This window comes from Lactuca serriola, chromosome 9 (assembly GCF_051521515.1).
Source record: "Lactuca serriola cultivar US96UC23 chromosome 9, Lser_US96UC23_V15, whole genome shotgun sequence".
In the NCBI taxonomy this organism is placed as follows: Eukaryota; Viridiplantae; Streptophyta; class Magnoliopsida; order Asterales; family Asteraceae; genus Lactuca; species Lactuca serriola.
The window spans coordinates 113,423,121-113,437,576 of record NC_136416.1 but is presented as its reverse complement, the minus strand read 5'-3'; the positions used below and the strand labels follow the sequence as shown (position 1 = coordinate 113,437,576).

The window sequence follows — 14,456 nt, the reverse complement described above, 5'->3', positions numbered from 1 at the left end:
GATTGTTGGCTTAGCTCTATTTCGCAGCTCTTGTTTGAGTCAAACTGTTGTAGTGTGAGATCTTCAGTCAAAAGTCTACTTAATTCTAGTTGCATGTAATAGTATTCACAAGATAGTTAATTAACATTAATAGGAGTTTCTTTTCGGTAGAAGAACAGGGTGGATGGGAGTCCTAGTAAGCTAAGAAGAGTGTTAGCATGTGCTAGTGTAAAGCACATCGTTAGAATTGTCGGTGAGAAGTGAATTGGTTTCTTCGGGATGGACCTCGGAGCAAGCATGAATCGGTGTGGATGATAGTAGTAGGGCCCCTGCTATTGGAAACAAAGGATTCATGCCCGAGTCAAGAGAAGTCACGGGGGAATCTAAGGAGCTTGAGTGTAGTAATGTTTACAAGTTGTCTATTATTAAACTATATTAATGTTAAGGTTTCCCTAGTTAACTACGAAATGGTGTGTAATGAAAATGGTACTTCGGGATTTGCTACTGGATTGTATGATAATGAGATACTAAAGACAAATTACGATGGTGATGGTGTATGCTATAGGGAAGAGTGATTGTGATACTAGTGAGCGAGTAGATAGGGAATAGTGTTAAAGTAACACTTGAATATGTGGTGATGAATCTTTTTTATATTAAACATAATGTCTACTACGCAACATCGGGTAGAGAGCTCCGAGATTGACTCGGACAAAGCAGTCCTGCATTATTGGAGTGTTGTTGCGGTACCGTAGGACCTTATTAGAAGAGTTGTCTGGTATCATTAGACAAATCACTGATAGATTGGTCGTCTAGTTCGAGGAGTTGGTTGCAGCCATTAGACTCTTTATGAGATAGTTGAGACATATCAGGAGAGAGATTAGTTGGGAGATACAACTGGGAAAGGGGAAAAGGACACAAGGCCTGAATTTGTTAACAACTATCAAGAAGGTTTGACATTGGTGTGCCAATAATTGGAGGTCAGAAGAGCCACAACATTTAGTGTAAGGGTGGAAGGACCCAGGTGTTCACGCCCTACAAGTCTAAATGTGGCAGGTACATACAGGGAGGACATGCTTGTCACGATTGCATATTGGAGATGAAGATATGTCACCATAGTCATCATTATGATCACATTAATCGAGATGTTGTTTAGTATGTTTTCTTCGTGTTAGTGTGGTTATTTTTTCCTAATCACAAACGTACGGTATGAATAGCCAGCCTTGTAATATTTATATCTTGACCGAGTTGGGAAGTTATATGAGTAGGGTGCATAGTCTTAGAATTAGTTTCAACTATATATTTTATTTTGTATTGTGTGTGATTTCTTAAGCCAATTCCGACTTAGGAACGAGCTTCTCCTAGGATCATTTACATTTAGCAGGAAGACGATGTTGTAATGAGAGTTGTGGACCACCTTCAAAAGTTAAAGGTAACCGATCGACTGGGCTAGGGATGAGGGAACTATGTATTACAGCGGAGATAGATTTCAAGGACATGTTGATGTGTAGTTTGTTGTCATCGCAAACAAGTATGAGTTTGAACCCAAGCAGGGGAGAACAATAGTACAAGGTGATGACATAGGCGGGGCATATCACTACGTCTAGTTTCAAGAACTCATGGTAGATATCTACAACAATGTAGAAGAGAAGATAGATGATGATGTTTCGGTTGTATGGGACTTTGCAGGAGTTTCCTTGAGAAGATCTGAGATTTTTTTTCATGAATATAGATTTCTACCTATTTCCATATTATGCATTAGAACACAGAGTCTGAACCATATGGTTCGTTCAACATAATTAGGGGATCGATCAGTCAAGGGCAGTGTCAGATGTTGATTAGATTCCAAGTGGGGAGAGTTACCCATCCAAGGAATAGTCTAGGGACTATACATACCTCAGTATAGAAGGAAAGACTTAAGACAATTGTTGAAGATTTTTTGAAAACTCTAGTGTTTTTGGGCAACGCGTTTAGGGAAGAGAAAGAGTAGACAACTCTTAGATATGGATGATTCGATTCGAGAATGGTGTATCATTTATGCCTGCTATGTATTCAAGAATGCTGCGGATTCGTTCATCTTTAGCAGGTGCAACATGTTTGAGTAAGTGTTCGTTAGGTGTTTAGAGTCGTAAACATCGATTCAAGTACTATGCATTTAGATAGGCTCTAGTTTAGGATTGTAGTGTGAATTCCTTTGCATGTTCTTGTTTGATGAAGCCTTGCAGATTCGTGGCATGGTCCGAAGATCATATGGATCTAGGTTCTTAGGGTTCGATATTTCATTTTGTTCTTGGCTTCTATCGTTATGGGATGGTTGGGTTCCTTCAGTTTTATGGGATCATGGTTGTATACCTTTAGGCTTATTAAGATGTTGGTCGTAAGCCAGGCAAGCTCATTTTGGATGATAGCAAGACCAAAAAAATGATTACAGTTGGTAGGTATTGTATTTGTATGTATGTTTAGAATAGTTAGTCTGATTGTTCAGCAATTGAATGATGAGGATACCCGGGTGTATGGTTCATGCAAGATACGAGACCTTGGGTGTGCTGTGGAACAATATAGGAGTGTAAATTAGGTGTATCGTTGGAAGATCGCTAGCTAGTGTATAAGGTATGCCTTGTTCATGTAGTGGGTGTTGTTGATTTTTCAGGAAGATAGCTCGAGTGTTAGGAGTTTTATGGATGAGTGTCATAACCTTTGTACTCGTCGAGATTTTGAAGAAGTGTTGATCAAGATATTGCTTCTTTTCAGAGTGGTGAAATTCCTTGTTAATGGATTAGTTGGTTTGTGCATGAGGGTGTAGGAAGTGGCGTTTGTAGGAGAGAGTGCCAACTATGAGAGAGTTTCAAGCGAGAAGCTGACTAATGATTAGGATATTCAGGGTTATTTGAAATGTTATGCTTAGGTATATGTTCCTACATAGGAGGTATCAAGAATAAATCTATATTAGGGAAGTCATAGCCAGGCACGAGGTGCCAATTTCTACTATCTCTGTTAGGGACATTCGGTTTACGTCTCAGTTTTGGGAGAAGTTCTAGGAGATGTTGAGTACTTAGTTTGCGGCTTAGTATAACTTTCCATCCTCATAAAAATGGGCAAAGTGAAAGGACGACCCACACACTCGAAGATATGCGTCGAGCTTGTGTCACCGATTTTGGAAGTTTTTACGATCAATATCTCCCATTGGCAGAGTTTACCAATAATAACAAATTTCATTTCGGTATTGGTATGCAACCATTTGATCCATTGTATGGCAAGGAGTGTAGGATGCCTATTTGTTGCGGCGAGGTTGGTCATTAGGTCATAGGGGAATAAAGATAGTGCATAGACCAATGAATTGATCCAGATGGTACAAGAGAGATTGGTTACAACATAGAGTCACCAGAAGAGATACACTAACAAGAGCGGATTGATTTACACTTCTAGGATGGAGCTACGTGTTACTAAAGGTTTCATCTTGGAAACTGGTGATTCGTTTATGCAAGAGGAGAAATTTGGAACCCCGACTTATAGGCCCTTACAAGATTTCGCTCGGGTTGGTAAGGTGGTGTATTGGTTGGAGCTGGCAGATGAGTTGGGATTGATGCACAAATTTTCTATGTGTCTTAGCTTCAGATGTATTTAGTGGATGAGACATCGATGATTTTTCTGGAAGATATTTAGATAAATGAGCAGCTCAACTATGTTGAAAAGTCGATTGTCGTTATTGAGAAAAAGACAAAGACCTTGCATAACAAGGTGATCGGGATAGTGAAAGTTAAATTGGAAAAAAAAATAAAAAGGTTCTTAATAGGCTAGGAGATAGAGATGGAGATGTAGGAGCATCACTCATAGTGGTTCACTGATAGGGACTTCGAGGACGAAGTCTAATTCAAGCAGGGGAGAGTTGTAACACCCCATATTTTTTATTTTATATTTTAAAATTGTTATATGTAGGAGAAATTGATTTATAATGTTAAGGGTTATTATTTTCGGGTTGAAAGTAATAATATGATTTTAATCATTCATATTAGTTTGTACAAGGTATATATGGGGGCTTAGAAAGAGATAACATTAATAGAAAATGTTAAGTTTGCTAAGGAGTTAAGGAAGAGGACCTAGGTGTAAATGTTTTGAAGCATGGGGATCAAAGTAAGAGAAGGAGGAACATAAACTAATATAAAACTCAAAGCCCTAGCCACTCACCAAGAGAGACTTCGATCATGCAAGAGGAAACGGCTCCAAGTTGATGAATTTTCAGAATTCCTATTTTTGAAGACCTTGCAGTAGTTTTTGGACGATCCCTGGAGAATTAATCGTTGGATCATCGTAAAATTTGGATTACCTCCTTCCAAAGATTATATCCAAGTTTTGACCGTTGGGATTTTGCTTTCAGTATCTGGAGCTCGAGTTACAGATCTTCGATCATGGAAGAGGTTTTAGGGTTGTTGTCGAAATCGTTTTCAGTGCAAGGCTTCTACGGAGCTATCAATCTAAAAAACATAGGTATGATTTCTTCCTCATTTGTTGGAAAAGTCCTTTAGGACCTAGGGCTTATTTTTTACAGACTTGGAAGGTCTTAATTGACTTTGGGGCCTAATGGGTTAAGTTGATTGAACCGTAACCCTAATTTTATCTTTCTGAAAAATCCACTGTTCTGTACGATTTTTGTAAATATAATAACTGATTGTTGGAAAATCGGTTTTGGACGAAACTAGTTCCAAAGTTTCATTTTGGAGTCTACTACATTTTGTTAGTTTTCACCGAAATCCATAAATGTCTGTAGCTAGGGTAAAAACGACTATTCACCCAGACTAGTCCGGAATGATCTGTTATGCAAGGCAACTTTGTAAAATTTGTCATAAATCATAGAAAAATCGTATGAAGGTGTGAATGTAGTATTTTTAAAGATAAGGAAATGATCTATCTTCATTTGATACACATTTGACAAAAACAGATATGAACGTGGGCAAAACAGGTCCCAAACATACCCTAATTTTTATGTAGAAATCTTGAAAATTTACCCATTAGTTATATTCATAATTAAGGTAATTTAATAACTAAAACCATCTCAATTTATTATTATTATTATTAAGTGTGACGGGAAAGCAGGTGTGAGTGAGTTTTAGTTTTCTTTGTAGGTTGCTTTGTTTTTGGAGGTGAGTTCTTCACTGATTCTTTCTTTGAGGTCCTAAGCAAAGGTGATCGGACATAGCCAATGTGTCCTAGTAGGAGTATGTTTGTTACTGATTCTTTCTTTGACATGCATGTGTGGTTATGTGTTTGATATCATTTGTTTCAATGTATAGGGTAAGGATTATATGATATGATACTGTGTATGTGTGGAATTCACCAAGCTTTGTGGTTACCCCTTTTACCTTAAAAATAGTATTTCAGGTACACAGGATGGTCGGACATGATTATACACACTGGATTGAGGCGGGTTTTTGCAATTAATATTGAATATGTTGTCTTTTCATAAATTTTAGAATTATAATTTATAATGTTTGGAAATAGAATTGATCTTGGGGTTTAGTATTTCACTTGTTTTGAATAAAATATATCAAATGGATGATTTATGTAAAAAAAAGTTCAATTTTATTTGAAATTTTAGGATGTTACAAACTTATTCTAACGTTTGTTCAAGTGTGTTTTTTAAAAGTTTTTCTCTCAACAATTGGTATCAGAGTGAAAGTGGTTTCTTTTTGAACAAAGCTCTGATTTTGAAATGTTTTCTGTACCACTAAAGCTCGTTTTCTGAAATTTCAAAACAAAAAAATCAAAGGAAATATGGCACAACCATTATCACTAAATGTTTCCAATTGTGTTGGTGGTTCTAATCGAGCCCCAATACTTGTTGCAAATGAGTATCATCACTGGTCCCAAAGGATGGAGATGTATCTGAAAAGACTTGGAAGAGATGTGTGGAGATCAGTAGAAAAAGGACTTCATGTTCCATTTCTTACTCCAGTTCAAGCCGATGGTGCTCAAGTTAGACTCGGAGGAGGTCAAGCTGCAATGAACCATCCCATGAAAGATGATCTTGATAAGATGGAAAGTGATGCAGTTGCTTTCTATGAAATCTCATGCAGAGTTGCTCCTGACAACTTCGACATTATGATCATTTGCAATTTAGCCAAAGAGCCATGGGATGTTCTCAATAACTTTTACGAAGGATCGCAGCAACACCAAGATAAGAGACTCACCACGTCACTCAATGAGTTCAAAAATGTTAAAGCTCATGCTGCAGAAAGTCTCGAAGAATCCTTCAAGAGATTCAACCTAATTGTCACCAAGTTATCGAATCCTGGCACTGTCCGAAGCAACCATGAAACCAATATTTAGTTTCTCAATGGTTTGGGAAAACACTGGACTATAGCTAAAGTGATAATCCAAGGTGATAGACAGGTCCACTCTTCATCCCTTTTCAATCTATATGGCGAACTTCACGCACAAGAATCGATGGTGCTAAAAGAATGTGCAGACTTCGGAGGACCACTCGCTCTTATAGCTGAAGCTCCTCAAAAAAAACATCCAACCTTACTCTTCCTCATATGAAAATACATCACAGTCATACGAAGCTGATTCAGAATATGACGATGAAGAAAAATTTCAAAATGCTATTGCTTTAGTTAGCCAACAGGTCAACAGGCTACCACCCTATTCTTTTCTCAAAAGTGAAGTGTTCACGAAACCTCCCTTCAACCGTAACTTCAGTCTACAGACCAATCACTCTCGATATCCCAAAAATTCTCACCCCACTCACCAGTTTCTACAATCTTAGAACACTAATCAATCCAAGGAGGCACCGCAGTCTGCCAAGCCAACTGATTTCGGTACCTCAATCGAAGACAAAAATGATGTTGTCATTTGTCATAAATGCAACAAAGGAAATCATTTTGCAAAATATTGTAAAGCCAATGTGGTGAAGGACATAGCATTCTATTTTAGAATGGCTTAAGAGATGGAAGAAAAGGAGAAGGCTAGGGAATATGTGGCTCAAGTGAAGAGGGATCATCAAGTATTGCCGTCAGCAGATGAGGATGAAGATTTCAACATCAAGGGCAAGGGAAAATCTGTATGTTGGCAACTGCTGAAGAGGATGGATCAACCAAGCTGGAGAAAAATTACTGCTACATGCCAAAAGATGGAACTATAAGCATCGTTGAGCATGTAAAAATCATGATCCATTCTAATAATTATAGCATGCATGATTGTCAACCATTCTTAAACAACCATAATGACACTTGTGTTGCCGTCCTTTCAGACTATAACAAGGCCTTAGATGAGAAGAACATAGCATCCCAAGAAGTGTTTCATGTAAGAGGATGACTAGAAGATAAGAGGCTAGAGGTTGACATGTTAGAAAGAGACGTAGTGTTAGAAAAGGATGCCAAAATGTTATGTGTAACCCAATTAGGAATAACATTAAATCAAAGGGATGTACCCAGAAGGAAAATGTACGTTTGAATCTGTTAATCGAAAAATTATTTAATGAAAGTGAAGCCATTGAAAATATTGTAAATAATAAGATTGTAGATAATACATAAAATTGGGTTTGGTCCAATGGGTATTCTACCACAAAGGATTCATCACCCTGATTTAACAAAGACCATCCCTATGTCCATCCTGATCAAGAGTTTCATTTCCTAGTCAACAACGAAACCTTCCCCGAAGGCATAAGAGCCCACTTCGATACACTTCATAACATGAGCAATAAATGTGTCATTGGGGAAATACTTCCTGAAACCTCGGATTATCCGTGTGATCAAGTACCTATCTTTGGCACAATTTATCCCAACACTCAGGCTTCTTCAGTTGATGAAGAAATTCTTATGGAAGGACCAGAAGGAACTATAAGTTCTGAAAACAATCCTAATCACTGTAATCTCAAACCACAGTCAACTCTACCTTCCATAAACTGTCCGACTAAGGAACCATCCCTCACTTACTCTGTGGTAGTTTAGTCTTCTTTACCGCTGACTGCAGCCAAAAGCATAGTGACCGTTAAACCCATTATTCATGAGTTACATATAGAGAATTTCGAATATAGTCAATGTTCTCAGAGTGCTGAATCTTCTAGTTCAGATGACTCAAGTCCACATTTTCAAAAACAATCAAAGCTTTCCAAGAAACTGCAGTTGAACACAACTGACTGAGGTTCTCCAAAAACTCAAGCAAAAACTGGCATTCAAAGAGGAACTTAGATCTCGTGGTAAAAATGGGAAATTGATTTAAAAATCAAAAATCTCAAATAAACAAAAGTTCAAATCAAAAGGATCTTGAAAAATCTATTTCCTCTAATCATTGTTCAAAAGGCACTACAATCAAGGTGTCAGACAAAATGGATTGTAAATTAAAAACTTTTTCTAACTCCTCTGACAAATCCCAAATGAAAATCAAAGATTTTCAAAGATATTGCTTTCAAAACTATTCCATGGATGGTCCAAAATGGAAAGGAATCTTACCAACTCCTACACCTTTTAAGCCACGTTAGTTCGTCAAAAGGAAAAAACCTAGGAGGAAATCAAATGTCAAAATTTTTTTAAATCCCAAGGGCAACTCAGTCAAGTACCAGTCTCGGACTGGTCACAAGCATCACACTTCACCCTCCGAACCACTGACCAAGTATAGTTTCTGGATGAATGAGAATAATCTTTCTTTTGGATTTTGTCAAAAAGGGTCTTTTCATGGCCAACCTCATAACTTTCCAAAACCTTGTAATTCTCCAAAACCTTATCACACTCCAAAAGCTCAGAAACACCCAAGTTCAGGTCTCAAGATTGACACAAACCTGTCCCTGAACCTCATATTCATGCATCTAGTCGGAAAAGTTTTGGTTTGTCCTCGGGCTCCAAACTCGTTTAGGTGCCCAAATTAACCCACTAATTTTTGTAGGTATTGTGCAAGGAGGAACAAGAATAGGAGTCGATGATAGATAGAGCCTGCTCCTTGCACATGACCAGAAGGTTAGAATACCTTCGGGATTTCAGGTCTATATGTAACGATGGAAAAGTCATATTTGGCAACAACATGGACGACATCATTTGCGGATACGGTGTACTAACAACAGGGAATTTCTCTATAAAAAAGGTTGCTGATGTAGATGGCCTCAAGCATAATCTCATCAGTGTAGGCCAATTTTGCAAAGCAGGCCATCGGGTTGAGTTTGATAATGAGTACTGCTACATTATGACAAGTGATAGAAGCACCAGTTTGATCTAATCCAAGTCCAAAGGAACAATTTATCCTTTGGATGTTTCATTGATAATTAGGAAACCACAATTGTGCTTTTTATCCAAACTAGTATCCGAATTCAAATGGCTATGACGCCGCAAGCTGGCTCATCTGAACTTTTGATATATCAACAACCTTGTCTCAAACGAACTTGTCCGAGGTCTTCCCATTCTGAAATACAGCAATGATACACTATGCCCTGCTTGTGAGTGTGGTAAATAATCAAAGGGAAGTCATCCACTGGTGATTGGTTCATCAATTTCTGAGCCTCTAGAGTTGTTGGATATCAATCTCTACGATCCATCTACCTTAGCTAGTCTACATCACAAGAAGTACATACTAGTTATAGTTGATGACTTTACTCGTTTCACTTGGGTCTTCTTCCTGAGACATAAATCCGAAACACCGCAGTTTCTGATAAACTTCATAAAAGAAATTGTACTTCGAATCAAGCTACATGTTCGTAGAATCCGAAGTGACAACGAAACGAAGTTCACTAAACATCTCCTAAATAGTTTCTTGGTTTCCAAAGGTATCAGTCACAACTTCTCTGATCCTTACACCGCAACAAAATGGAGTAGTAGAGTGTAGAAATTGTACTTTGGTAGAAGCAGCCAGATCCATGTTAAACTTTGCAAATCTTCCTCTATACTTTTGGGCCGAAGCTGTGGCAACCTCTTGCTTCGTCCAAAACTGAAGCATTCTCTGCAAGCGTCTCAAAAAATCACCATATGAGGGCCTCAACAATCGAAAACCGAATGTCCGATTCTTTCACATATTCGGGTGTAGATGTTTCGTGATCAACAACAAGGTTGCTTATAGCATTCTAATCAGACGCACGAGACTAATAGTCGAAAGCTTCGATGTTCGATTCGATGACTATTACATCCGCAACACCGGTCTGTCAAATGAGACAAAAGCTATCCTAGAAATTGATATCCTAGTCTCTTCGGGTCCTCTCAACATAGTTGAAGTTAACTATGATGATCTATTTGACCCCATGGAGTCTGCTAAACTATCTGAAATTCTTGTGTCTCTGGTAGCTCAACAACAACATGTCGAAGTCTCTGGTCCGACTCTATCCGAAGATTTGTCACTCAACACTTCCACCTCACTGGTTGAGGGGGAAAGTTCAACTCCAGGACAAATGGCAACCATCGAGGTTCCAGTACTCAAAGAAGAAACTCCGATTTCTACCCACATAGTCCATATCCCATCAAATGTTTCCTTATACTCCGATGTAGAAGAAAATATGGACATAAGAGCTGATCCGAGGGTTATCACTTACTCTTTAATCCAGGGGGAACCATCTTTGGTTCAAGAGGAACTCCCATCCGCATCCAAGGGGAACCTCACTCAAGTGCTTTTATTAATCCTACAGTCCATGTCCAAGACACCTCTGTAGGCTGCTCACAAGTCGAGGTGGGACTGCCTTCTCCAACTGCATAATTCTCTGACGTTGCTGACGTTCCTTCCATAGTAGCTGTTGATCACCAACTACCTCTTCTACATGGTTGGACTAAAGATCACCCACTGGGTCAAATTATTGGAAACCCATCTACAAGCGTACAAACTCGATTTTCTCATGATCTAACAGACCACTTCCATTACGCGGCCTTTATGTCCGCAGTCGAGCCTCGATCCATCAAGGAAGCTCTTTTGGAGCCCGACTGGATCACCGCCATTCAAGAAGAATTAGCAGAGTTTGAAATAAACAAAGTATGGAAACTCGTTCCGAAGCCAAAAGGTCACGCTATTATTGGAACTAGATGGGTGTACTATGATGAAACTTATGCCCCTATAGCCAGGATGAAAGCAATATGCATCTTCTTAGTAAAAGAAGAGGTTTAGTTGCAACAAACTCCAGGCTTCTTCAATGGTGAACTGAAAGAATGGATGTAAAAAGTTCCTTCCTGAATGGTGAAGTGAAAGAAAAGGTTTAGTTGCAACAACCTCCAGGCTTCGAAAGTGTAGATTTCTCGGATTATTGTTTCATGCTTGAGAAAGCAATCTATGGTCTTAAGAAAGCAACTAGGGCTTGGTATGAGACTTTCTCTAAGTTTCTTATAATGTTTGGATATAAAAGAGGTGTGATTGATCCCACATTATTCAGAAAGGTAAATGGTAATCACCTTATGCTTGTCCAAATCTATGTGAATGATATCATATTTGGGTCAACAGATTAGGGTATGGTGAATGAATTTGCAAAGCTCATGACCAACAAGTTCTAAATGAGCATGAATAGAGAGTTTAATTTCATTCTAGGACTCCAAGTGAAACAAATCCCTCAAGGGATATTCATTCATCAGGAACAGTGTGACTCTGAACTACTGAAGAAATATGCAATGGAAAATTGTTCTTTAGCCAAGGTTCCAATGGCCTTCTGTTATAAGATTTCTGCTGATCCTTTTGGAGAATCAGTGGACCACAAAACCTATAGTGGAATGATTGGTTCTTTGATGTACCTCACCGCAAGCAGACCATATATTTTTTTCGCAACACGATTATGCGCCAGGTACCAAGCTGATCCGAAGGTATCACATTTAAGAGCACTCAAGAAAAATTTTCGATACCTCAAAGGAAGCAAAGCTCTTGGCCTCTGGTATCCCGCAGGGAATAACTTCAGTCTTCAAGCTTTCACACATGCGGATCACGCAGGATGCAGATTGGATAGAAAAAGTACTTGTTGTGGCTGTCAATTTCTTAGTGGAAGACTGGTTAGCTGGTCTTCACGAAAAGAAAATTGTGTCTCTTTGTCTACCATAGAAGCCGAGTATGTGCCTACAGCTAGCTGTTGCTCTCAAGTTGTATTCACCACTCGAAGATCAAGCACATTGAACTACGGTACCATCTCATGAAGAGATTGCTGATGTGTTCACCAAGGCACTCGATGCAACAAAACTAAACAATTTTCTACAAATTTTAGGGATGATGAATCTAGACCCACAACTACCGCAGTCGTATTTCTGAAGAATATTTATTTTTTTTCTTTTCAAATCAAAATTCTTGAAGCATTTTCTTCCATGTAGTTCTAGAAAACTATATCAATAATATGTTCTTATTGTGTATCTGATATACCGCAATTACATATGATCCATATATTCTTTGGGTCTCTAATTGTTTTATTTCTAACCATTTGATCAAGTGTTATCAGTTTAAGATACTGCAGTTATCCATCTCAACTACATTCTCATCTCACTGCTTTCTATCGCAATGGAGAATCATCCGCAATAGCAAATCTTCCCGTAGTCGCATTATAAGATAACTTCATAAATTCTAGGAACTTTGTGTGCTATTTAATGATCAATTCATTAAATAAAAGTCTTCATTCAATTCAATCATTCGTTTTGTAAGCATACAACATTTAGTTCTTTTCAAAAGCATTTTTTTGTGTCAGACATATTTTAGGTTATATGACAAATAAATCTTTTTTTCCCAAAAAAGAAATATTTTAAGAAATCTTTTTCATTAAATAGTCAAATCTCTTTGCCCCCATGACGTCTAATCCCTTCCATATTCCCCCTTTACTTAACGTATTAATGCCCCTCACCACACGTTCTCCAAATGTGTGATAATGTTGCTGACATTTCATTAAATAACTTTTTTTTTTCGAAAAACAAAAAATAATAAATATTTCTTTTTTACTTTATTTGTGGCTGATAAAGGCTAAAACCTAAGGGATTTTTTGAAAAATGATTATTCTCTTCTTCACCTTCTTGCACTGTGATTTTCTGCAAGTTCCTAAAGCTTTTCAAAAATGGTGAAATCTAGAATTTCAAAGAAGCAATCAAAGGCTTCAGGGCCTAGAAGACCAACTGGTTCCGATTCATCAAATATGAACCAATCTCCATCGATTGCATCAAACAATTTTCGAGCCGTGTTCGAAGATCATCCCCATACAATGAAGCAATTTGTTTGATGATCAGGTTCTTGACTCACACCCACTGTTTGGAGCCTTCAACTCCTTCACTGGTGTTGTTCCCCTGCCCACCTTGTTCAAAAGCGCCTTCTCTATATTTCGCCCAAACTCAAACCCTCAAGAAGTTCATCTGAACTTGATCAATGATTCTTTAGTTATCCTGACTGAAGCCAAGTTCTTGGATGCAATTAACCCTCATGTTCTTCCTTCAACAAAGCTCTATTCTCCAATCAAGAATGACATCATCTCTACCCTATACCAGATGGGGTATTAGAAAAAATTGAAAGGAATTGGGGAATTCAAGAAGAATCAACTTCCCACAATGTGGCAATACGTTTTTCATGTTGTGATACGGAGTCTCTCTAGGAGAACCGAAGGCACTGAAAATATGGGACTTAAGTTGTTGGAAATTCTATGCAGCATCTTCACAGGCATTGTTATGAGCTATGGTCAAATTCTAGGGGACAATTTTCTGCAATATGTTCTCAAGGAGAACCCAAGAAAAGATCATACTGAACTCACTTTTGCACGCTTTTGGTCTCTCTGCATTTTGGATCTCTACAAAGATGCGAAGCTTGACATGGGTGCGGAAACCAATCTCTTCGCCACACATGAGTTAAAAAGGTATACTCTTTCGAAAGGCCAATCAATTTTTGGACCACTAAGACGATTGCCTGTACACATCTTGATATCTGTTCTACTTGAAACCTAAGAAGTCACAGATCACATTGAGGCTACAGAAGGTGTTGACCCATACAATTCCTCCCCAACTGATCCCAGTCAGCTAATTGTCATTTCCTCAAAACCCCATAGTCCCTGAAGTACCGCAGTTCCTACTGCAACCGTAGTTCCTACTACAACCACAGTTCCCACTTCAACCTCAGTCCCTGTTACTAAAGGACCCTCTCAACTAAGGTTTTAGTGTGTCAAGCAACTTGTATCTTCTAAAAAACACCCATGTAAAATAGTCAGGAAAGGGGAAAATCCTCCCTCAAAACGTAAACTCATGATTGTAGAATCATCAGCCGATTCCTCTTCATATGAATCCCAATCTCATGACAAACCTGCCAATGTGGATGAATCCACAAGTGTTGAATCATAAAACCTCTTCAGATGAAAGAAGCTTAAGATTACCATTATCCAGAGCCAAATGTGTGACCGGACAAATACCCCTGTCTCTCAAAAGACCCCAGTAGTCCTTGGAGCCCCTACAGGATTATTCGCTTCAACCATCTCTAGCTACTCATATGCATCAAGTGCATCGGTTTCATTTGACCAGGGAGACAACACCCTAGTTGAATCCCAAGAGGATCCCATGGTGCACATCACCCTAAGGTATCCCGGG

At 38.5% G+C, this 14,456-nt stretch overlaps 1 protein-coding gene across 1 annotated transcript; it reads left to right on the top strand.

Annotated features, from left to right (window-relative positions):
* Window positions 1-5,745: 5,745 nt before the first annotated feature.
* LOC145076043 (uncharacterized) lies at window positions 5,746-6,300 on the top strand. Its single transcript, XM_079022062.1, has one exon. The coding sequence runs from the start codon at window positions 5,746-5,748 to the stop codon at window positions 6,298-6,300; it is 555 nt and encodes a 184-aa protein (XP_078878188.1).
* The last annotated feature ends 8,156 nt before the right edge of the window (window positions 6,301-14,456 follow it).

Bases quoted from the DNA above. Each gene is read 5' to 3' on its own strand.
- LOC145076043 (XM_079022062.1), top strand. From the start codon at position 5,746: ATGGCACAACCATTATCACTAAATGTTTCCAATTGTGTTGGTGGTTCT.